The sequence below is a fragment of the Electrona antarctica genome (genome assembly GCF_951216825.1).
Source record: "Electrona antarctica genome assembly, chromosome: 22".
Lineage (NCBI taxonomy): Eukaryota > Metazoa > Chordata > Actinopteri > Myctophiformes > Myctophidae > Electrona > Electrona antarctica.
The window spans coordinates 14,830,709-14,853,322 of record NC_136805.1 but is presented as its reverse complement, the minus strand read 5'-3'; the positions used below and the strand labels follow the sequence as shown (position 1 = coordinate 14,853,322).

The 22,614-nt window shown below is 41.3% G+C and overlaps 2 protein-coding genes across 2 annotated transcripts; one reads left to right on the top strand and one right to left on the bottom strand.

Annotated features, from left to right (window-relative positions):
• Nucleotides 1-276: 276 nt before the first annotated feature.
• On the bottom strand, nt 277-11,278 carry LOC306914999 (uncharacterized protein; the record flags this gene model as incomplete). Its single annotated transcript, XM_079492241.1, has 13 exons — nt 277-815; nt 1,901-2,173; nt 2,476-2,748; nt 3,100-3,447; nt 4,041-4,295; nt 4,435-4,485; nt 4,596-4,829; nt 5,144-5,305; nt 6,586-6,696; nt 7,317-7,622; nt 8,141-8,434; nt 9,063-9,374; nt 11,227-11,278. The coding sequence occupies 13 exons, from the start codon at nt 11,276-11,278 to the stop codon at nt 787-789; spliced, it is 2,700 nt and encodes an 899-aa protein (XP_079348367.1). The 3' UTR covers nt 277-786.
• A 4,494-nt stretch (nt 11,279-15,772) lies between these two features.
• LOC306914998 (mast cell tryptase) lies at nt 15,773-22,020 on the top strand (the record flags this gene model as incomplete). The annotated part of the gene is made up of 8 exons (XM_079492240.1): nt 15,773-15,779; nt 16,443-16,457; nt 16,985-17,186; nt 18,048-18,074; nt 18,357-18,625; nt 20,548-20,699; nt 20,880-21,107; nt 21,973-22,020. 8 exons carry the CDS (start codon nt 15,773-15,775, stop codon nt 22,018-22,020), a joined length of 948 nt encoding a protein of 315 aa, XP_079348366.1.
• Nucleotides 22,021-22,614: the final 594 nt, after the last annotated feature.

The following is a 22,614-nucleotide window of genomic DNA, read 5'->3' as shown; positions in this document are numbered from 1 at the left end:
ATAATCCATAATATATAATAGGCCACCTATCTCTTCAAGTTGAATTGTCATAATCAAAGTCATATGCATGTGCAGAAATGATTGTGAATCTATATTTTACAGTCTATGATGTGAATTCAAAAAGTTGTATGTTTTCTTAATAGAGCTATCAATTAACAGCTGAAAAACCAAAAACTAAAAAACAGAAACCATGACAAACATTGTAAAACCCACAAAAGGGGAAATCTCAATTAAAAAAAACTATATTTTATTGTCAAAATACAGGTATTTGGAAAAATTGCAAAAACAATTGTACAAAAACACAAACAAATGTTAGACAAAATAAAATCAATGATTTGGAAGAGAGAACAGAGAACATGGATGATGTAGCCTATTAGGAACATGAAGTAATAAATATATACTATAGGCCTATAAATGAGGAATGCACGTCTGGGGACCCCCAGGGGTCCTTGATGGGGGTAACAGGGGGTCCCCAGTATGTTAATATAGCATCCAAATCTGTTTAACCCTATATACACATCGGTTTTAGCCGAACTACAAGCTCACAACGCGTCGCATTGTGATGCAGTGCCGGTGCGTTGTGACTTCATGCTATTTTCAAAAGAATATTAATAAAGAATATTTTTGAAAAATAATAATAATCATGCACAACACAAATCTTGTATGGGGGCACAAAACTCTGTTCAGATGGGGGTCATTGACGCATGACAAAGTGAGAACCACTGCTATAGATGACATATAGGACAGATGCAGGACCCTTTGCAGAGTGCAGACTGGATGTGGTCATCATGCAGAAGACACCTCCTCTTGTGGTTCTGGAGGAAAAAAAGTGAGCGAGTCATGTCAGTATGGAGAAGTAGCTACACGTTATCAAACTTCCTTAATCTAGGCTACTTCCTTCCAGTCTTAGAAATGTGGTTCTCAAAATGTGCACGTTTGTTTTAGTTCCCAGCGGTAGGATAGGGGCAGTGGGTTTTAGGTCAGTTTAAATGCAATTTATCTTGTCTGAAATAATGTGTTTATATTTATCTGTAATGTAGCTATGCCTTTTATGCATCATTCCGTCAAAGCTTAGACTTGAATTGTTAAAAAAAGAAAGAAAAAAAACGGCTGATGTACAAGCTCACAACACATCGTGCATCAAGTGGTTAATATGACAACCACTGCACACATCCTGTCCTGTGCATTTGTATTGCACCCACCCTGTGATCATTCTTTCTTGGACAGGAAAACCACATTAGTGCACAGCAACAAGCTTTTGTTTAGTTATAGTGCACCATTATTTGCTCCCTCCACCCACTGAAAAAGAGAGCAAAACTTTTGTCGAAAACAGTTCCCCCTGGGATATTTAACTCTGGGTGGTTAAGGTGCGTACCACGTAGGCCCTGGCCCCCAATACTTGACGTGTCCTGGCCGCAGTGGCAGGGTTCAATTCCTGGGCCCGGTGGACTTTTACTGCATGTCACTCCTCGACTCTCTCTCTCCCAGTTTCCTGTCTCTTGAGTCTTTACTCTACACTACCTGTGGACTGACTATCAATGAAGGCAAGAAAAGCCCCCCCCCAAAAAAAATTACTAAGCGTATTTCCAGAGTTACAAATGTAATAACTTAACAGTGATGATTTTGTGTTTCTCAAAGTGGGGTACAAGGACCCGGTTCCAGGGGGTCAACAGTAAACTTAGTTATAATAATAATAATGAATTGCATTTTATAGCGCTTTTCCAAGTGCTCAAAGCGCTTTACAATGGTTCATTCATTCATACATTGGGAGGTGAAGCGGCAAACAGTCGACGCCAGCGACCTCACTTCCCACATTCATACACCAATGGTGGCAAGCTCACACTGACCAACTCTTTGTGGCATGTGCTCATGGCAGAGCGATCATACGATCATAACGTACCTGTCCATGTCCGGTAGACAGGCAGCTTGAGTGATGGGTGTGTGATCTCCACACACACTCTCAGCTGCTCTCTCTCATCCGCTCTCAGGCCCTTCAAGTTCACTCCGTTAATGTGCAGTGCACCTGGCTGCTGCTCTACGACGTCCTCCTCCTCCTCCTCCTCCTCGTCACTCTCCTCTTCCGCCTCCTCCTTGTCAATGTTGTTGTTCTCTCCTTCCAACTTCTCGTCAATATATGCAATTCTTTCAAAGTCTGTGACTGCAGCTTTTGTCTCTGTAAAGAAAACACAAATTCATTCAGCTTCCTGGAACAGGAGAAAAACTTAGTAAACTTAGTAAATAAGAGTAGGCCTACATATACATTCACATCTTGCCTAGTTTACACAAGGTAAATAATATTTGGGAATTCGATTCCATGCGGTAGCTACACATCATCATCACCATTGCACATTTGCATTTCTAAGAGGTCATTATGCATAGGTCAATGCTGTGACCGCTGGGAAATTATTATTTAGTTTCCGCTCCCTCCATCCATCAATCCTTGGTCAATAAAGTGGTCAAACTCATCATACGTACTCGGTGCATGTCCGTTCCTCCTTCTCTCCGGCTGCTTAGCTGCGTGACTCGGCCGCTGGCTGCTCCTCTCCAGGGCACACACGCTCTTCAGTTCCCTCTGTCCGTCATCTGCTATGTCCTCCGTCTCGTTGGACGCCAGAGGTGCGAGTGTGTTTCCACCGGCTGACCAGAGTAACTTGGCCCTGGGGTGGCCTCCCTTCAGGAGGAGAGAGAACACTCCAACCCCCTCGCTGCTCCAGCACACAGAGATGGATGACGGGATGGAGGGAGGCGCTGGAATGGGAAAAAACCTATTTTACTGTCACTCTTATTTTTGTTTCATTATGTGTAATGCAATATAGTATGCACAGATGTGTCTTGTCTATGTTGTATTTTTGTTTTAGTACAAGAATTGCAATGCCTTGAACCAAATGCACTATTTAACAATAATAACATAGCAGAAATAGCCCATGTTCAAGACACGTGATGCGACATGCTGTGAGCTTGTAGATCATCTGTTTTCACTATTTTCAAAAGATTATGCTGCCACAACACAGGTGACACACATTTTGCTCTTACTTCAGCAAAACGGTCACTGTGTGTATACGTTCCCAAAGTGCTTGTAAACAAACATACAGTACATACCAACATCATCGCTCCTCCAGCACCTCTCTATAGGCTCGTCTAGTGAACAGTGCTCCACTCTGCACATGATCCCTCCTCCTCGAACCCGTTTGTCCTCCTTCGTTAGGCCCGTCTTGAGAGTGGCGGTGGCCCGGTACATTCTGGGAGACGTCTGTATGGGGCCCCAGACATCTCCTCCCTCGATGATGTCATCCTCTTGGTCATCCTGCTCTCCTGCCCTCAGCTTCAGCCAGGTGACCGAGATGTCGGGAGGGTAGAACCCTGTGATGTCACAGCCCAACGTCAATGGTTGATCTGGGGCGTAGGTGCAGCGCACAATCTCGGCCACACATGGTCTCTTCATGAAACCTGGCAGGAATATGTTAGAGAATTAACATTAAAGCTCCTGTGCACAGCTTTGAGTGTCTGTATGAGCACATAATGTGCTCAACTGATTGGCTGAGCACGGAATGTGATGTATGATGATAAGAGTGCAGCTCACACACTTTCTGATGAATTGAAAATGGTGGACCCTGTTGTAAACAAGTGTAATGCTTTATCAGTGTGTCGTCCACAGTAACAGTCTTTGAGTTGTGCTTTCATGTGAAATGTACCCATTCTGCAAACTGTTAATAAATACTTCAATCAATCAATCAATCACACATGTGATTGTTTTGGTTATAACACCATGTTTTCAATTAAATCATTGCTGTAGAGTGTTTATTCAGTACAGGGGTCTTTAATAAACATAAAATACAATTTCACTTGTTTATCCTGTATGAGTTCTCTCTCCTGATGAAATTGGTATCCCGCCCTGAATATGTATTTTGTTTACAAAAGAGTTGGAGACGGGAAGATTCCTGTTACTGAGAAAACACACTACGTCTATAGCAATGATTACTATACCAATAACATCACTTGCAGCACCGTTAAGTATAATTTTTCTTTCTTTCCAGACTCACCTCGAGTCTCACGGGTGACGGGTTGTTTCAGGGCGATGTGGTGCACACTGACCCACACCTTGGTTCCCCCAGCCTCCAGCTCACTGCGGGGCAGCTTGCACTGGCTGGAGGCAGAGAAGAAGCCCTTGGCATCAGGCCGAGGGGACGTCAGGGCCTGGGATGCCACAGGGCTCAGCTCACCCCCTTGGCAGAACCAGCGGAATGTGATGATATCTGGGTGGAAATGGGAGGCCTGGACCGTCATGGTGATAACATCTGGATGAGACAAATTAGAAGGGGACAGTTTGAGTCTGGTTTTTCAGGGAGATCACAGCCGGCATTATGACTGAGAAACCCAGTGCACAGAACCAACACCTTTTACTCGATCAACTTCTGCCATTTTAAACTACTTTACCCGAGTTATCCACTGTCTCTGCCATTTGGATTTCGGAGACCTCTGGAGCAGCTGAAAGAGGACGTTCAGCAACATTATGATTTGACAGTGGTAGACATGATGAACCATATCATAGTATTTCTTCAGCCATTAGAGAACACAAAACAGTATCTTTCCCTTACCTAGTACGGAAAACCTCTCTGACACCTTCTCCACCACCACCTTGTCCTTGCCTACATAAGACACCTGGCATTTAAACACCGCCCCCTTGTGGACTGAGATCTGAGGGATGAAGGTTAGTGAAGAGAGCAGCTGCTGTGTGCCACCAGTCCCTGATGAGTGCAGTGGCCCCTGGGTGTGCAGCTTGTAGTATCCCATCTCTCCTCTGGATGGCAGCAGAGGACCCTTCTCTGACACTGGGGATGTGAGAGTGAGACCGTAGGGCAGATGGATGGTGGTTAGGGGGTTATAGAGGCAGTTAAAGTTAGTTTGAGCCTTTAAGGGTCCTTAATATGTGAAGTTATAATTTGTTAGCAGCATTAAAAAGTGTAAAAGAGAGAACAAAGAAACAAACAATGAGGTTGGAAAAAATAGGCAGTGAATGGTAATATCATGGCATTATTCACTTGTCACTATCAAGATTAGATTAGAAGATCATACAGACAAAAGAAAATAATCACTCGTCCATCAGCCACCCCATGAATATCTCTACAGAGGCCTGCCCTCCTACCTGTGAGCGAGGTGTCAGTGATCGGGGTGTCATTGAGGAACCATTTGGTCTGTACTCGGTCCACCATCCTGCCTTCGATGCTTACTGTGACCCTGCCCTTGTGGCCTACTATGACCCGTGGAGGAAGGATGATCCCTGATACGGTCAGAGACTTCTGCTTTTCTGAGTCCCAGGAATGGAAGAAAGGGAGGGAGGGGAGAGAAGGGGAGTGGTGCAGGGGGTCAGCCATTGTGCAATATTTGCAGAGGTTTCTCAAGCACTGCAGTTGCCTTGGAAGGAGTGTGGTATATTATGTTACTTTGCAACGATGGCTTGTACACGGTTGAATTCCCAGATTTAAAAGTTTAGAGTTTTAGAGCAACAGTTTAAAGGCATAGATAGTATGTAATCTTGCCCTGGGTTTTTATAACAAAACAATATATATATTTTTTACCCACCATTTCCATCTGTACCAGCCGTTATCAGCCATTGTAGTAGTGTGGTGGTGTTTACCTGCAGAAACACATTGCTCCTTTTGTTGTATTCTTTCACTGTTTTGCACTGTTTGCTTTGGTTGCCCAAAAACATCCCCGTCTACCAAAACAAACCGACATACAGCGACCTAGAGCAATGTGTTTCTGCAGGTGAACACCACCACACCACCACAGTGTCTGATAACGGCTGGTATAGAGGTCATGTTATGTACTGTAAACACAGGGTTTCATACTATACCTTTAAGGCAGCGGTCCTCAAACCTTTTTTGGCTGTGCACCCCCTGTTATCTTCTGACGTAGCTGACGCACCCCCAACACTCAGTCTCGTTCTATTTGGCCGAATATGATAAATTCTTTACTATGATTATGGCAAATTATCACAGAATGTCACTGCATTGAGAGACATGCAGCTGCTGTATCTCCTTACAACAGTGTTTACCAGATTTTGCTGTTTGTGTTAAATTACACCATAAAACCGCCATTACCCTTTTCATGTCACGCACCCCCTAGAGGGCGTTCGCGCACCACAAGGGGTGCACGCACCACAAGGGGTGCACGCACCACAGTTTGGGAACCCCTGCTTTAAGGTATCTCGCAAAGCCAGACGATCAGAGATCTCCGACTGCTATGATACATCTGAGGTATTACAAATTCAATATGGAGTTGAACAGTGGAGAGAATCTGCACTACACAAACCTACGGTATGCCCACTGCTTTGAAAAACAATCCTGATACAACCAATCCTGATACCCTGCACCATGAAGGAACGCTAATTTGCATAATAAGGCTGGCTAAGATCTTTGATCGTCTGGCTATACGCTACAGCATGCAAGACAAAAAAAACAAAAAAAAAGACAGTTATTCAGCTAAGATTTCAGAACACCACTCACTTTGAACACAGCCGATCATTATGGTATTATATTACATAGGAGATTCAGTACATTGATGTGTTCTTGTGCTGTGATTTACCATCTCTTCTCCTCCACGAAAACCCAAAGCAGAGCAGGAACACCAGAACCAGAGAAATACACATCAGAGCCACAGACGCTTTGGCAGACTTGTTCAGAACCGGATCCTTTTCTGAGAAGACATAGAGAAAGGGAGATGTATGCATGTCACTTATAACTAAAATTGCCAATCTACAAATTCCCATCTCGCCACGTTGCAACGCTTTGTGAGCTTGTAGATCTGCCATTTTCACAGAATGTTCGCCTATTTTAGCCAAATAGAAGCCCAGAACAGTGAAGCTATAGGGTTAATGTGATTAAGGCTGTAATCCAGAACATATTTTAATGAATAAACTTTGAATTTTTTTTATTTTTTTTATTGTTTCAATCAATAATATGTGTCTGATAGAATATGTTAATACAATATAGCACAATAACTATACAAATACAACTGCAGTGGTTGGAGTTGGTCCCCATGTTAGAAATGTAGACCCTGGTGTCAGGTAGGACATCCACTGGAAGAATGCCCAAGAGGACATTCTGCCTTAGCTCAACAGTAGAACTTTGGATTTCTTTGTGTCCTTGGCAGGACAAAGAAGTTACGGACAACAGACAGTAAATCCTTAATACTACAAATGAATAATTTAACAATGAGGTTTTACTGGGTTGTTCTGTCCTACTCTATAATATTCTGCTTAAAAAAACACAACAGTTTATATTTAGCAATCGAATCAATGAAATTAAGTGTTATACCTGGGGGATCCAGTTCTTCCAGGGAGGCCCTGCTGTGGGCTGGGTTTATGACCCCAGGCTGGTTGACTACACACTCCACACTCCCAGCCTGCTCCCTCAGCCCTGGGCCCAGGTTATAGTAGCGCCTGGTACTGTAGGTTCCATCGGGGCTCTGCTCACTGACGGGGGGCTCGGGCAGAACCGAGCCATTATGAAGCCAGGTCACAGACACCTGCTCCGGGTAGAACCGTTCCACGTCACAGAACAGCGTCAAAGGGGTGTCGCGGGATGACGGGGGCACAACAGACAGCCTGACCGTGGGAAGGTCTGAGGAGAGAGAGAGGACGACATGCATTACAGCATTTACGTAAAGGGAAATGGGGGGAGGATTACTTTTACTGCTTCACCCAGTAGATGGCTGCTCAGGTGGCTCACATGAGTGCACAGGCAGGAGCTGTTAGGGGTTCTTGCTCAGGGATACTTTGATACTTTGACTGGGCAAGCCGAGGGTCGAACCGGCAACATTCCTAGATTAGATGGCATCTCTACCAAGAGTGAGTGACTCATATTAATTAATAAACTGTAGTAGTAGTAAAACATCATTATAGAGGTGACTACTCCTGTACTAAATAAGTCTCACAAAAAAGCGTGTGTGGATTTCAATAGATACATTTGTGGTTATCGTACAGTAATCAGACGCAACAGTTGTCAAACAATTATGAAAACTGAAATATTGTAAAAGTAGAACATTTCTTAGCTTTTGATCCCTTTTAGATATGCTGTACTGTATATACTGAACATAACATTTGAAAACAAAAACAAAGGTCCAGAGTCCTATCACTCACAGGTGATGTTGAGCTGGAATGGTAGGACATGATTGACCCCAGAGTGAGTGACCTGACAGCCGAAGGTCACATTCTGGTCCTCTTGAGAAGGGTAGAATGTCAGGTTGCCCACAGCCCAGTAATACCCATCTAGACCCTGTTCAGCTTCAACCTGGTGGAGAGGTTGAATCACGCTCCCATCTCTGGTCCAGGAGAAGTAAATGGGAGGAGGGTAGAAACCTTCTGCACGACAATCCAGCTGGCTCTCTCTCTCCAGCACCACCCACTGGGACGGGACCGAAAGAGTGGGGGGAGCTAAAGGAGGATAAGGAATAGACAAACATACAGATACATCAAGTATTCAAAGTCAATATATTTTTGGCACATAATACAATACTACTCGTTTGTCAGCATGGAACTCTTGATCTACATTTTAAAGGACAACTTTAGTTTTTTTCAACCAAGGTTCATGTTTTAGGTTGTTATTAGAGAAAGTAAAAGAAGAGTGTTAATTTTTCTTCATTTGCTGCTTTCTTTCGTTTTAGGGATTTTAGCGGTTTTTGACAGGGGGTGGTAAATAATAAAAAAATAAATCGCTCTAAAATTTTGTAAATAAATACATATTTAGCCCCATGCTCGAATGCCCCCACCCCCCTGTCAAAAGCCGCTAAAATCCCTAAAACGAAAGAAAGCAGCAAATGAAGAAAAATTAACACTCATCTTATACTTTCTCTAATAACAACCTAAAACATGAACCTTGATTGAAAAAAACTAAAGTTGTCCTTTAAGGATTGTCTGGGGGCGTTTCAAACTACTTGATCCAAAGCGACATTCTGTTGTCATAGCAGCACTGAAAGTAAACGACACTACAATTCTGATCTACTCTATTGAGTAGATCAGAGTAGGAGTAGGTGAGAAAACTTCAAGGAATGCAAGGATTTACCTTCAATACTCAATATGACATTTGTGGTGTTCCGCTGAGTGGAATTGTAGGTGACAGTGCACTCAAACAGCCCCTGTGAGGTGAGGCTAGCGTTAAGGACCACCAGCCCGAACGTTCCATTGAGAAACTGACTGGTGTCCCAGCTGAATCCCCCGTTTATGTGCTGCGTTGCATTTCCGAATGAGGCGATTTCAGAGCCATTGGTTACCCAGCTGACCTGAAGCAGGGGTTCTTGTGCTGCATGAGGCAAGGTGGCAGAGCAGGGAAGGAGTGCATCTGTGTAAGGGCTGACCGTCACCTCATTTGGTGAAGCTGTGAGCAGCAGAAGAAAAAGGGTTTAAGCTGTGTGTGTCTCTTGCTGAAAATAACAGATGTTTTACATGAAAAATGTATCAAATCATGTACAGGGTTAATTACAACAATGTCGCACAATAAAATATAAATTAGGTCTTTGATGGACATACTGTAGAATGAAAGGATCTTTGGAGAGTGTCTGTTACTGAGACCGATGTCCACACTGTCAGAAAGGAGACTGTACTGCTTTACATTGAGATTGTATGAACTATTTAGAATTAGCTTTAAATATCGAGTGGGTCAGAACTGTCTGGTACTGAGGGTACTGATCCCCATGCTGAAGATTAAAACCTAAACGTATTTCTACCTAAAAGGGAGTGCAAATTGAACTATTTCTCCATTATCACCCAATTCCAACACCACTGAAAGAAATGTTACAGTATATGGTCATTGTCAATATACACTATGTAACCTGTGCCAATGGACTATGTAAGAGACATCGCCCACAGATAAGATTGTAGCCTTATAATGCATCTAAGTAATGAGATAGCTTCTGGAATGTGTTTAACCACATATAAATCTAAGTGTAAACACACCAAAGACGCATTGTATACGTTTTGAAATCAAATTGCTGCCTGATTAAGACGCATTCCAATACAAAGTGTAAACAGGGTGTCTGTCTCGGTACAGTATGTGATAAGCAGGTGTTTCTTTTCTTTTAGATACTAAACTATTTGGAATTAGAGCCAGAGAGATCAAATAGAAATGCTCCAGTAAGTCATACAAATGAGAACACATTGTACAATACAATTCCAACAATTCACATTCCAAATGACCTGAACAAATAATCAACTATACCTTATGCTGAAAAATGTAGTAGAAATTTAGATCGTGAAAATGATTTGAACATGACTCAAGAGAAGACTGTCAATATACCTTGTAGATCCTTTGTCATAGGGTAAACAAAAGGTCTTTTGGTCTGGTTAGGTGCACAGAGATGGGCAGTGGAAAACTTTCCCCCTGAAGTGTTTATTGTAGCACTTCTTAAGAGTGACAGATAGACACATATTGACACGATGTCTCACCAGTGTTGAAATACTCATGGCCATTAAGTGTCTAAGTGTGTTTACTCACTCTAAGTGTGAATTGTTCACTACAATCAAATAAATACGATAGCAAACAGAATCAAAGAAACTGTTATGCCACACTTTTCTTTAGATTAATTTTCACATTAGGATTTATTCAGGTCATGTCAACCCAGAGCACATGCCTGATCAGTTTCTTATGTTAAAATGCACTCCTCTTTTTTATATGATTCATTAAACAAAAAGGTTAAGACCTGGCCATATTAAAGTGTGGAATGAGATATTCATACAGATGACAAAGCTACTGACTTAACAGTATTTGAATCATCAACATTATATGAAAGCTTACAATGCTTGCTGACACTACACAGTTTTGTCTGGGCCAAACAGGAACTCACACGCCATTATTCACTATATATAGCCCTAAGCTTGTGATGTGTACATTAAACTCCAAACAGAAGCATGCTGTATCCGCAGTTTTAAATTGACTTGAAATTACAAACAAATCATGAGAGATTACAAGATTACAATATAGTCAGGTCTGAGTTGACACAGATATGACCTAACCTGACTGAGACGTGTCTGGCAAACATAGTCACGATTAGATCCACTTCCTACATTTTCATTCCATTGATTTGTACTGGGATTGCCACAAAACATAATTTTTGCAACACTTAAGTCGGGAGAGTGCACAATGCACTGATTTGCACTCCAAAAAGCAGGGTATTAGCAGAAGAAAACAATACTTTTTATCATATCTGCAAGGCCGGTGGCACAATACTCACCATGCTTTATGAGTGACAGCAGGTAGACATGAAGGAGGACTTTAAACCGCATGGCCAGGCTTGTATTGAGACTGAAGTTCTTATCATAAGTCCCTCACACACTCTTATATAGAGCAATGAGGGGACAGTGGGCGGGCTTGTCTTGCCATTGGGGGAATAAGAAATATTGTCCTTAGGCCCCACAGGACTGAAAGGAGGCCCTTGATATGTGTATGTCCGACTAAATAAATGAGCCCTAGATGACCAATAGAGTGAGAAGCAGAGTAAGAAAGAGGGAGTGAAAAGTCCAAAGACACGCGATTGGCGACAGTGGTCACTTAAAATTCAGATGGGCCTTTGGCCAAGGTTTGGGGGCTACTTTACATTGGTCCTGTGTTGCCATGAACAAACAGTGTGGGTGATCTCGCTGTGGGCAAACGTTGGCAGTCCCTCTTTTCTATTGGGGGGCAAGTTACTGTAGCGGTGTATTTTAGAATGGGAAGGAGAGAGAGAGAGAGAACAGTTCGCACCTTGTTGTTTTTCTCCACTCTGTGCTTCTGTGTAGTACGCTGCTATACTCAGTCCCCTGATTGTGGTTAAATATTATCCAGATGTACCATTTGAAGTTTGGACAATAAAATGTTTATTGCCTCCCCCTTTCAAAATATTCATTAACTTTATTAGCAACTCTTAATTGTCCATGGAACACTTGAGTCACTAAATGTGGGTTAATCCTTGTTTGGCGACCATATGAGATAACGTGTTTCTCAAGTGTGTTGGAAATGTATTCCTGTCACACATTACTTTCTGTGGCTCCCTCTCTATCACACTTTGCTTGAAGTTGAAACAAAAGCGAGGCTTGGGGAATGGGGATTAAAAGGGTGAATAAACATGCTCTATTATTCACTGCATTCGTTTGTCTTTTGGTGGTTTGTGTTTGAGGTTCACACATGAGCCGCTTTGCTTCGACCTCTTGTTTTCCCTTCTTTCTTTCGCTGACACCGTTGTGCCTTTCATCTGGGCATAAGATGGAGCACACTCCAGGAGACTCAGACAAGAGGACTGAAGGGAAACAAGTGTTTGACGGAGGGCAAGCCAAAGGAGCTAGGGCAGTCAACATGCTGTTAACATGAATGTGGTGCTTCCTCAAAATCTTCATCGTTAATTTAGCCATTTGCAACTCTGACAGAGTTCTTATGTAACCATATGGACCCGTACATTTGCATTCACTTTTTGTTTGTTTCGTTTATGGAGTTTACCATAATGGGATCTGGGGTATATTGAAAGTACTTAACCAGCCAACAGCTGGCCTACACAGAGCACACAGACCTACTGTATAGCAGTGCTTCTCAAATCGTGGTACTAGTACCCACCCAGGGCATCCTAGGGGTATCCTAGGGGTACAGAAACTGTGTCTAATCAGTTCAATCTGGAAAGGATTAAGAAATGTTTGAAAAATATGTTATACGGCATATTTTTTCAGTACAACCAAATGCCAATATACAAAATACGTAGCCAGCTATCTTGCTGCAATACTTCTAGACTTGGCCCGAGGGTGTTTGGGATATTAAAAGCAGAAGAAATAACTCATGCACACAAATCCGGAAACTTTCATCAGGTTACCATGACAAGATGATTTAAATCAGAGGTTCCCAACCACTGGTACTAGTACCACTGGTGGCACGTTCCCAAAACTACCTTGTTTTAGAAATCCCAATGTTAATTCCGAACTGGGTAAAACAGCCTTTCATTACTATGCACCTCACATGTGAAACTGTCTACAATCAATTTGTAGACAGAAAACTGAAGAACTTGTTTTCAATTGAACGATTTAAAAGATGAATTTGGGGAGGGGTCCTTGAAATTAAAATGTTTGAAAACCACTGACCTAGATTACACAGAGCGTGCTCGCAGTGATTATGAAAATGAAATGAGATGGAAAGAAACATACATGAGTTGCAGAGAAAAAGGTAAAAAGAAAAAACATGTCCGTTCAGTGTATCAGTTATGTAAGGCATGAAGTATTTTCTTCTGCTCTCAGGACACATGCACGCATAAATTATACATTTATTTTATGGTATTATTTATTTATTTCAATTAAGCCTAACTGATGCTTTGGCAAACCATAACTTAGCCTTTATTGTAATTTATCATCATCTTTAGAGTTTAGAGAATGCAAAAGGATGACCAAAAACAGGGATACCGATTAATACAAATTAAAATCAAAAGTTGATCCTGTTCGTGGACAGAACAAAATTAAATCCAGATTTTTTTCATTCGGCAACAGATGCCATATAATTTTTTTTAATTTTTATTCATTGGCTGTTTGATTGGTGATTTTATTGACAAATGTGCGACCGCAAATCTGAATCACAACAGTGCACAGCTAAAAGTGCTTCATTTTCTGAACATACCACTGCACATAGGGTGGTGCGGTGCCGGGTGCCACAAATGCTAAATGTGTAACTGTAAGTCATACAAACTTAATTTAATTGTTCTCCAACGGTCAGCCTTCTATTGGGGGCAACCACACTTCAAAAATGTGTAGGTGTATGTGTTTTATGGTGTCTGTTTACTACAATTCCTATACACAGCAGATAAAGAGAAACGGGGGCAAGGAGGCAGAAAGGACTAATGATAAAAGAAAGAAAAACGTGCCTACTCTGTATCTCTAGAACAAACTGTCTTCAGCTGACAAAACGGTATCTAGAAATACCTGTCTGTTAGCATGCCAACAATGATTCCAGTCAATGTTACAAGTCCAGGGTGGTTCCATCATTTCAATGGAACATTTCCTGATACATTCTACAAAACAAGCTGAATAGTTTGTTCTGTTACCTACAGTATTCTATGTCCATTAAGTCAACCCAGACTGTAAAAGTAACAAATAATGGAATACTAACTCACTGTGGTTTACTTTGTAATAGGTTGATATGACAATCTTTACATGACAATATTTTCTGAAACACCCAATTAACCACTTTCAACCTGGTGGACACAGGTTATTCTTTTGAATAATATTCCAACATTAACAACATAACATTCCATATTATGTGAAACTATATCACAAATGTTCCAAAATAGCAAAAATAGCACATCTACAAGCATAGCGAAGTGTTGTGAGCTTGTAGATTTAGTATTTAGAGCTTTAAGAACCATTTCCCCCATGATTATGTATAATATTATATATAACATTTTTAAATGGTAGACCTACCATTTTGTTCTACTTGGTCTGTCTCAGATGACATTTCAATTTTGTATATGGTGTTATTAATGCGAGAACAATGGCTTCAATTTATAGCATGCTAACTTTGCAGGGAGATAAGGACTGCAGTTTCTATTACCTTGGATTCCCCCACTGAAGATGTTGCTGGTAGTCGGGGTTCTGAACTGTCCACAAATAAGCCCTGACACAGACCAAGTAGGGAAAACAATTGGACAATATACATAGAGGACATGTTATATGAGGATTGAGGATAGGTTGAAAATAGGTGAAGTGGTCCTGGGTTAACCTATTTGTTTATTTAGTTAAAAGGATTCTGTGTTACGTGATGGTGAGGTGAGAAGTGAGAACCCAAAGGCAGGACAGCCAGGAGACAGGTGAACAAGAACATCTCAAACAGACTTAAAAACAGGTGACACAAGACTCAACAAGGACTGACTGACAGACCGATTACAAATGAGACACAGCTGGAGCAAACAGACACAGAACCAGAGTAATATAGTAAGAGAGTGGTGACACGCTTTGATCTCGCCGCAAAGCGGGTGCCTATGGCGCCGTTCACACCTATGGGCGAGTTCCAAACATTGCTTCTATGGCTGGAACTATTTCATTGAGATAGAATGAGCACTTCCGCATTCCATTGTTACAATGAGAGTCAACGGGAGTGTCATTACTCTCTTTTTAGATTACTCTGCACAGAACCAAGAAAACTAGACCAGGTAACATGACATAGAAATACAAGCCCAAGATTGATTGAAGTATATATTAACAGTTTGCAGAATGGGTACATTTCACATGAAAGTACAAAGACTGTTACTGTGGACGACACACTGATAAAGCATTACACTTGTTTACAACAGGGTCCACCTTTTTCAATTCATCAGAACATTTATATAAAAAACAGGAAATCATGTAAGGTAAAAATGGAAAGGAAACATATATAGTAAGGGGGAAAGGGGGCGGGGGGGATTCAGATTTTACGGGGGCCAGTTGCAGCCGTCCGTAGGTGCCCTTTGAGAGCGGTTTTGAAGGAGTCAAGGGATTTGCATGTCTTAATGGCTGTTGGTAGGGCGTTCCTACCTACAATCAATGACACAAAGGTCTGTGACATTTACAGATTGATAGATAAGGATGCCACCAAAAGCTAGGCTACTATTAACATGTACAAAAACAGGTTTTAATGGTTGTGGGTGTGACTGATTGACAGCCATGTCACCTTACATTAGCCCACTATTTGTAGATGGAATTCAACATTACATAATGTATTCTGTGTCTTCAAAAGAGCATCCAGCAGTCATGTTGTCTTGGAAGGCATGGATACTTACACTGCCTATCATTCTCAATATGGAAGGTACAGCATGTTTATTTATTTATTTATTTGGATGGACCTGCATGTGTAAACTGTAAATGCAGTGACTTCAATAATAATTGCACTGACAAAATGATATGATACACATTCGATTTAGATGGCACCATTTCATGGTCTACTCGCTCTGTGTCAGTGTGTCACTGGACAAACCATACCTGTGACATCACTTATAAGCAGATTGTCATTTCAAACAAGAAATAAATGAATGAATAAATAAACAAATAAATGAATAATCTGAACTACCATAGCCCACCAATGAGACACAGAGTGGTATAGACAGAAAGTGTGCTTTCTTAAAATGAGCATTAGCATGGACCAATTATATGAACATAAGGTTGAAAATGGGCAAAGTGCTCCTTTAAGGCTACCGTGAAATGTGTACCTATGAGGAGACGTATGTGTATATTGCTCAGAACTCTCACTTGTTGGGTAATGACAGAGCCCTTTGTTGCCAACGCATGCAATCTAATGCTAACATTACGAATCAAACCAGCTGGTGATAACATTTCCAGGTAAGTATGCAAACTGTCAAATGTCTGACATGTCATCAATTTTGAAAAAAATGCATTTTAGCATGTTATCAGGGATCAGTGTTTTGTTCTTCCGCACCTGTAATATAAATTCTTCATCCTTTCTTTTCTCCAGGGTCGAATGCTCAAGGCAAGTATCTGTAGGAGCTAAATAAGAGAAAAACTAAATATCAGAAAATATAGTTTGTTACATATTACAGTATGGTATTACACAAATTATTAATTAGGCTATACATTTCACACTGTATAATGTACTCAATATATAAAAATATATATGCTTATGTAAACGCAAATATGTATTACTGAGCAAGTTATGTGCTAGTAGGAAGTAGTCTTCCTACTAGCCTACTTCTTAAAACATCTACCTTTAAAACAATTCCACCAACCCTGTGTGCCCTCATCAGTGAGGTGTTAAATAATCATAAATATGATGCAAGTAAATCATACATCTCATATGAACCATGATAAATAGCTATTGGTCTGTGAACAACGCATAGAAAGTTGAAGACGTACTTTAAATATTTACTTAAAACACAACACTGGAAGGAGGTCAAGTGATTTTCCCACATCTGTAGTATGGTTAAAAATAAAATGCTATAATCTTCCAACGCCATGTCTGATGTTCGTGTGTTGGTTTACACTCATAAACCCCATCAGACTGCGGGGTGGCACCCCTGAACACCAGGATAGTTGGGGGTGCAGATGTTACGGCCGGGAACACCAGGATAGTTGGGGGTGCAGATGCTACTGCTGGTGCCTGGCCCTGGCAGGTCAGTTTGCACGTCAACAGTTTGCACGTCTGTGGAGGGACCCTCATCAACAGCCAATGGGTGCTTACTGCAGCTCACTGCGTGTCAAAGTAAGACAATGCTATATTATTATTACTGACTAACTCCATATTAATTCTTTACCGTACAGGATCATACATTGTGATATATTATAGTGGCTTTACTTACTTTACCAGGATTATTGCACCAGATTAAAATAACTGTTTAAATCAGGGAATTTTAAATAAGATACAAATACATTACCGCTTATTTATTTCCATTAGGGTAGTTCCTGAAATAGAGCGTCGCAGTCTCGCCCCCTTTCAGAACTATGAGTGGCCCGGAAGAGAATTTCCCATTATTTTTTCCCATAGACGTTTCAAAAAGTATTTATTTAAAGACCTTTAAGACAAAGCTAACTCGGCTCCTGACAAATAAACAGAATTGTTTGCGGCGAACAAATAATTAGAAAGAATAATTTAAAAAAATAAAGTGTTGTACCCTGCCCTTTTTGATCGGTGCCTCCGATGCATTACACACCTATGTGTATGTATGTATGTATGTATGTATGTATGTATGTATGTATGTATGTATGTATGTATGTATGTATGTATGTATGAGCACGAAAAGCTGCAACACGGTAACTCTGTCACTTCTCGTCCGTTTCGGATGCAGGAAGGCTCGCCGGAACCGGGCCGCCCCTCTGGGCACGTTCCTGGGGGTCTGGATGTTGCGGGAACCCCCCGGGAACCCCCACACGGTAACTCTGTCCTTTCTTGACCGTTTTAGACGCGGGATGGCTCGCCGGAACCGGGTCGGCCCCCTAGGCACATTCCTGGGGGTCTCGATGTTGCAGGGACCCCCCTCAGGAGCCGAGTTGACTTTGTCCGATGCTTAAAGGTCTTTAAATAAATATTTTCTGAAACGTCTGTTGCGTTCCGACTGTGCTGCAGCTGGGCAGACGCGGTGCAGCGCAACACGTATGGAATACTCATTACCAAGCAAGGAAATACCTCGTTTTGTTGTGTTTTGGGTCAGGCTGATTAACCACCTCCACTTCGTGTCGGTGGTTAATCAGCCTGTCAATGATTTATCTATAAACAATGACCACTCAGCCATACATTATCCCTTGCAAATTCCTAAATAAATATACAAACAAACCAACAAACAAATAAGCAAAGCCCACTCACCTAATCTCAGCTAAACATAATGTATTAATACTAATTAAATTAATTAAACTAAGCAAAACCATTTTCATTTAGTTCAAAGCCGAGTAAATGGATTCTGTTCCTGGGGAAACAGAGTCTGTCAGGATCCAACCCAAATGAGGTGAGCCGATCGGTGTCTGAAATCATCATCCACCCTGAATACCGCAATTTCACCTTGGGCAGGGACATTGCCCTCATGAAGCTCAGTAGCCCTGTCAACTTTAACACCTACATAAGACCCATCTGCCTAGCGGGCAAATCAAGCCTCCTCCATCATGGCACGTCATGCTGGACAACTGGCTGGGGAGATACCGAAAAGGATGGTGAGTATTCAGTATATCGTTTAGCTATTTTCAGGTGCATTAGGCTCTTCATGTCTGCTCTTTGTCAACTGGGCTTTTAATATTGGCAAATAGAAATGAAATGAAATGATTACTATATTTACCCAGGGTATCTGGGCTAAGCTCAAGAACTTGTTTCCAGCCAGGCCCTGCTCATAGAACATTTCATCGTAGTGGTTCAATGCCTTGTTCAAGGACACTTCAGCGGTGGTAATTTTAACGTGTCGGACCGCTGATTCGAACTGGCGACCTTCCGGTATCAAGACCGCTCCGCAATCCGTTCGGCCACCGCTGCCACCAGTCAGAGTGGACTTGTTCCACACAAGACTGGATGGCACAACACTTTTTACTCAATGTTGAAAAAACAGAAATCTTGATCATTGGCCCTGATACCGGCTCAAATCACATTCGGCAGTCCCTCGGCTCATTGGCAGTGCCAGCTAATGTTAAACCCACGGCAAAGAACCATGGGTGTATTCTTTGACAATAAAATGAACCTCGAGTTCCATGTTAAAAATGTTTTATCATCTACGCAACATCGCAAAAATAAAGCCAATTCTCAGTCCCTCGGAAGATACTATGCATGCATTTGTATCTTCCCGCCTTGATTATTGTAACAGACTTTACACAACGCTGAGCCACTCCTCATTATCCAGACTCCAATTAGTACAGAACACTGCAGACAGAATCCTCACCAACACTAACCGTAGAGCACACATAACCCCAGTTAGCTGGACTGCACTGGTTACCCATCAAGGTCAGAGTAGATTTTAAAATCCTGTTAATTACTTTTAAAGCACTTCATGGACTGGCCCCACTTTATATCCTTGATCTTTTAACCCCTAAGGATAATGTGAGACCTCTCAGGTCCTCGGATAAAGGTCTCCTAAAAATCCCGGTGACCAAGTTGAAGACAAAAGGTGACAGGCCTTTGCAGTGGTTGCTCCTACACTGTGGAATGCCCTGCCTTTGCCTTTAAACAATTCCAAGTCAGTTGACATTTTTAAAAGCAGTTCAAAAACGTTTTTGTTCTGTAAACATTTTCCCCATGTTGTCGCTTGATCTCTCCTACAGGTCTGTTTGTTTTGTTTCTGTTTTACTCCTTGAGTATTGATTGTATTTTTTGCATTATTATACTACTATGTTTGCTTTAACCTGATTGTTTTTATATTGTGTCCGCTGTACAGCACTCTGTAACCTTGTTTCGAAAGGTGCTTTATAAATAAAATGTACTTACGGTACTCACTTACAAGTACTGTAGATTGAAGCTTATGAGACAAATTAAAACCTTCACTCTGGCACTGGCCTCATAACACCAGCTATGATGCGCTTGCCTGGATCTCCTGAAGTACTTCTGCAATTAAACAAAATAAACATTTTTATCTACTTTAATTGTATGTTAAATTTAACCGTTTAAGTCTCAATCTCATTCAAACCAGCCATGCCATACTGAACCATGTAGATTATTGCGACCGAAGGTCGCAGTTAACTATGGAATCGTGCATTTCCCGTCAGTGTATCACTCAAAAAGAAAGCCCCCATCCATCCTTCCTCTTCGATGTCTCCCTTTTGATACCTGTCCATTTAAACTCTAGGCGGGCCTGCCCCAAAGTTATTTGTGCAGCCCTGCCTGGGTCCTACCTGAGCCCTCATCAAACACTGTACACTCAAGACACTGCCCCCGCTTATCTCCATATATGGAACTGACCTGTTCTGACTGTTGATCTGACCACATCAAACCCTGTACACTCAAGACACGCTGCATATTATGGCCAGTGCACATGACCTCCCCCTTTAGGTCGCTTCTCGCCCTCAGGCGTCTTACTGGTGGTTATCTGAATTATGCAAAGGTATGATGTCTGTCAGGTTTCAAAACAATTAAATAATTTTGTGAACTCCCACAGTCAACTTGGCCCCTCCTCGGACACTTCAGGAAGTGGAAGTTCCTGTGGTTGGTAATAAGCATTGCTTCTGCCAGTACACTGGACACATGCATAGCAATGCTGCCTATGAGACCATGATGTGTGCTGGGGAAGAAAACAAGGGAGCCTGTCAGGTGAGATTATCGCTCAAGAAATAACAATAAAAATGTCTTCTAAATCCTGACAGTTTTCTGAAAAAGCTATGTTTCTATGTCAGCAAAAATAATCTCACTTTACTGTTGGTTACATTCAGAGTTACACGCAAACTGAGCTGTTAATCACCAATTACACACTTGCTTTATTGTCTCTCTCAGGGGGACTCCGGTGGTCCTTTACTGTGTCAACAGGGCTTGGTTTGGATCCAAGCGGGCATCGCCAGCTTTGGGATTCCCTGTGCTCTTGGTTACCCTGAAGTCTATGCACAAGTGTCTCATTTTGAGGCATGGATCAAAGACAATGTGGCTGGGATGAGTGTGAGCTTTGTGACCTTCAGGTCCAGTGGAAATGACTCAGACAGCGCTGTTTGTACCCTGAGCTCTGGTGTGAGCTGTGCACAATGTACACTGTTTGTATACATGCTAGGTGTGTTGCTTTCTGTGAGGCAAACTGTTGATATGATCATTATACAGCGCTGATCTGGGAATGTAGCTCCTAACATACGTATGGGATGGAATGTTGAAAATCTGATATCTGTCCCAAAGAGAGATGTTTGGATACACTAAATAAATAGCATGCAGCCACTGGCACTTTAGCATTGTAGCTCAAATCCCTGATTCCTTCCAACTTTGTCATTTGAGGTCTTATGTGCATAATGTCTTTATCATAGTAGCCTAAGTAGCAGACAAAGAATTCAAAACTAGTTTCACTCAGGATTAGTATTTAATATATCAATCCAAATTGTTTCTGTCTTTTCTATTACCAACATCGTCAAAGTTAATATCTATAAACCAAGCAAAAATCAGTTGTACCACATGCTCATCTTTGCCTTTCATATACTACAGTATGTATGTATATATGTATGTACTGTATGTGTGGTTTCCTCCAATGGTAACAGATCATAATAACTGTAATGAAGATTGCATTTTGTTTGAAATATTTTTCATTTATCTTTACTATAAGGTCTGCATAACAACCTGCTATATAGCCTGCCCTGAAATAAAAAAACAACATATACCACATTCTAATTATGGAGTTTGTCACTATTATTCTCATCAGGGAGCCACATCTCTCTGGAGAATAAATGCGTAACTGCTGTGTGTATCAGACTAATGAGAACGTATTTCTTATTTTACAGTCCAATGACATGAAATGGCACAAGGGACGGACCCCACAAAAAGACCACCCCCAAAAATCGGGGAAAGGGCACACATGTGCCCTTTTCTGGGGTTTGAGCCCCTGCCCCCTCAGTGCTCTCTGCACGGCCCTGATCGTTATCGTATCGTTATCAAGGTATGAGCATGTGCAATATCAGTATTACAAAAAGGCAACGGTACTATCGTAATATCATATATCGCCAATATATCGATATATATCGTTGATAAATTGTGAGTGATATTGACTTGTTATGATGCAGTTTTGATAATAATAATGTTTAGTTTTCAATGTTCCAACACTTAAAATATAGAATATAATATATAATATATAATATCGTATATCGTAACGATATCGCAATATTGTCATAAATACCGAGATATCAAATATTGTCCATATCGTGCAGCCCTATACTCTGAGCCATCCAATTATTATTTTTATAATAACAAATAAAAAAACCTATTTTATGTGTTAAGATTATCTTTAACTGAAACCATGATGTGCTGGCAAAAACAGCACAGAATGAGCAATTCACACCATGTATCAAAAGCAATGGTAATGGAAATGGTGAGGATATAAACAGCATTTAACTCTATTATTACCTATCATAACTCTGTTAGTCTTTCAATCACTCACTCTCTTTCTTTCTTTCTTTCCGTTTGTCTCAATTTTTAATTAATGATATTAGACTGGTGCTAGTCTAGTCTTTTACAAGGGAGACCTGGCTTATTATGTCAT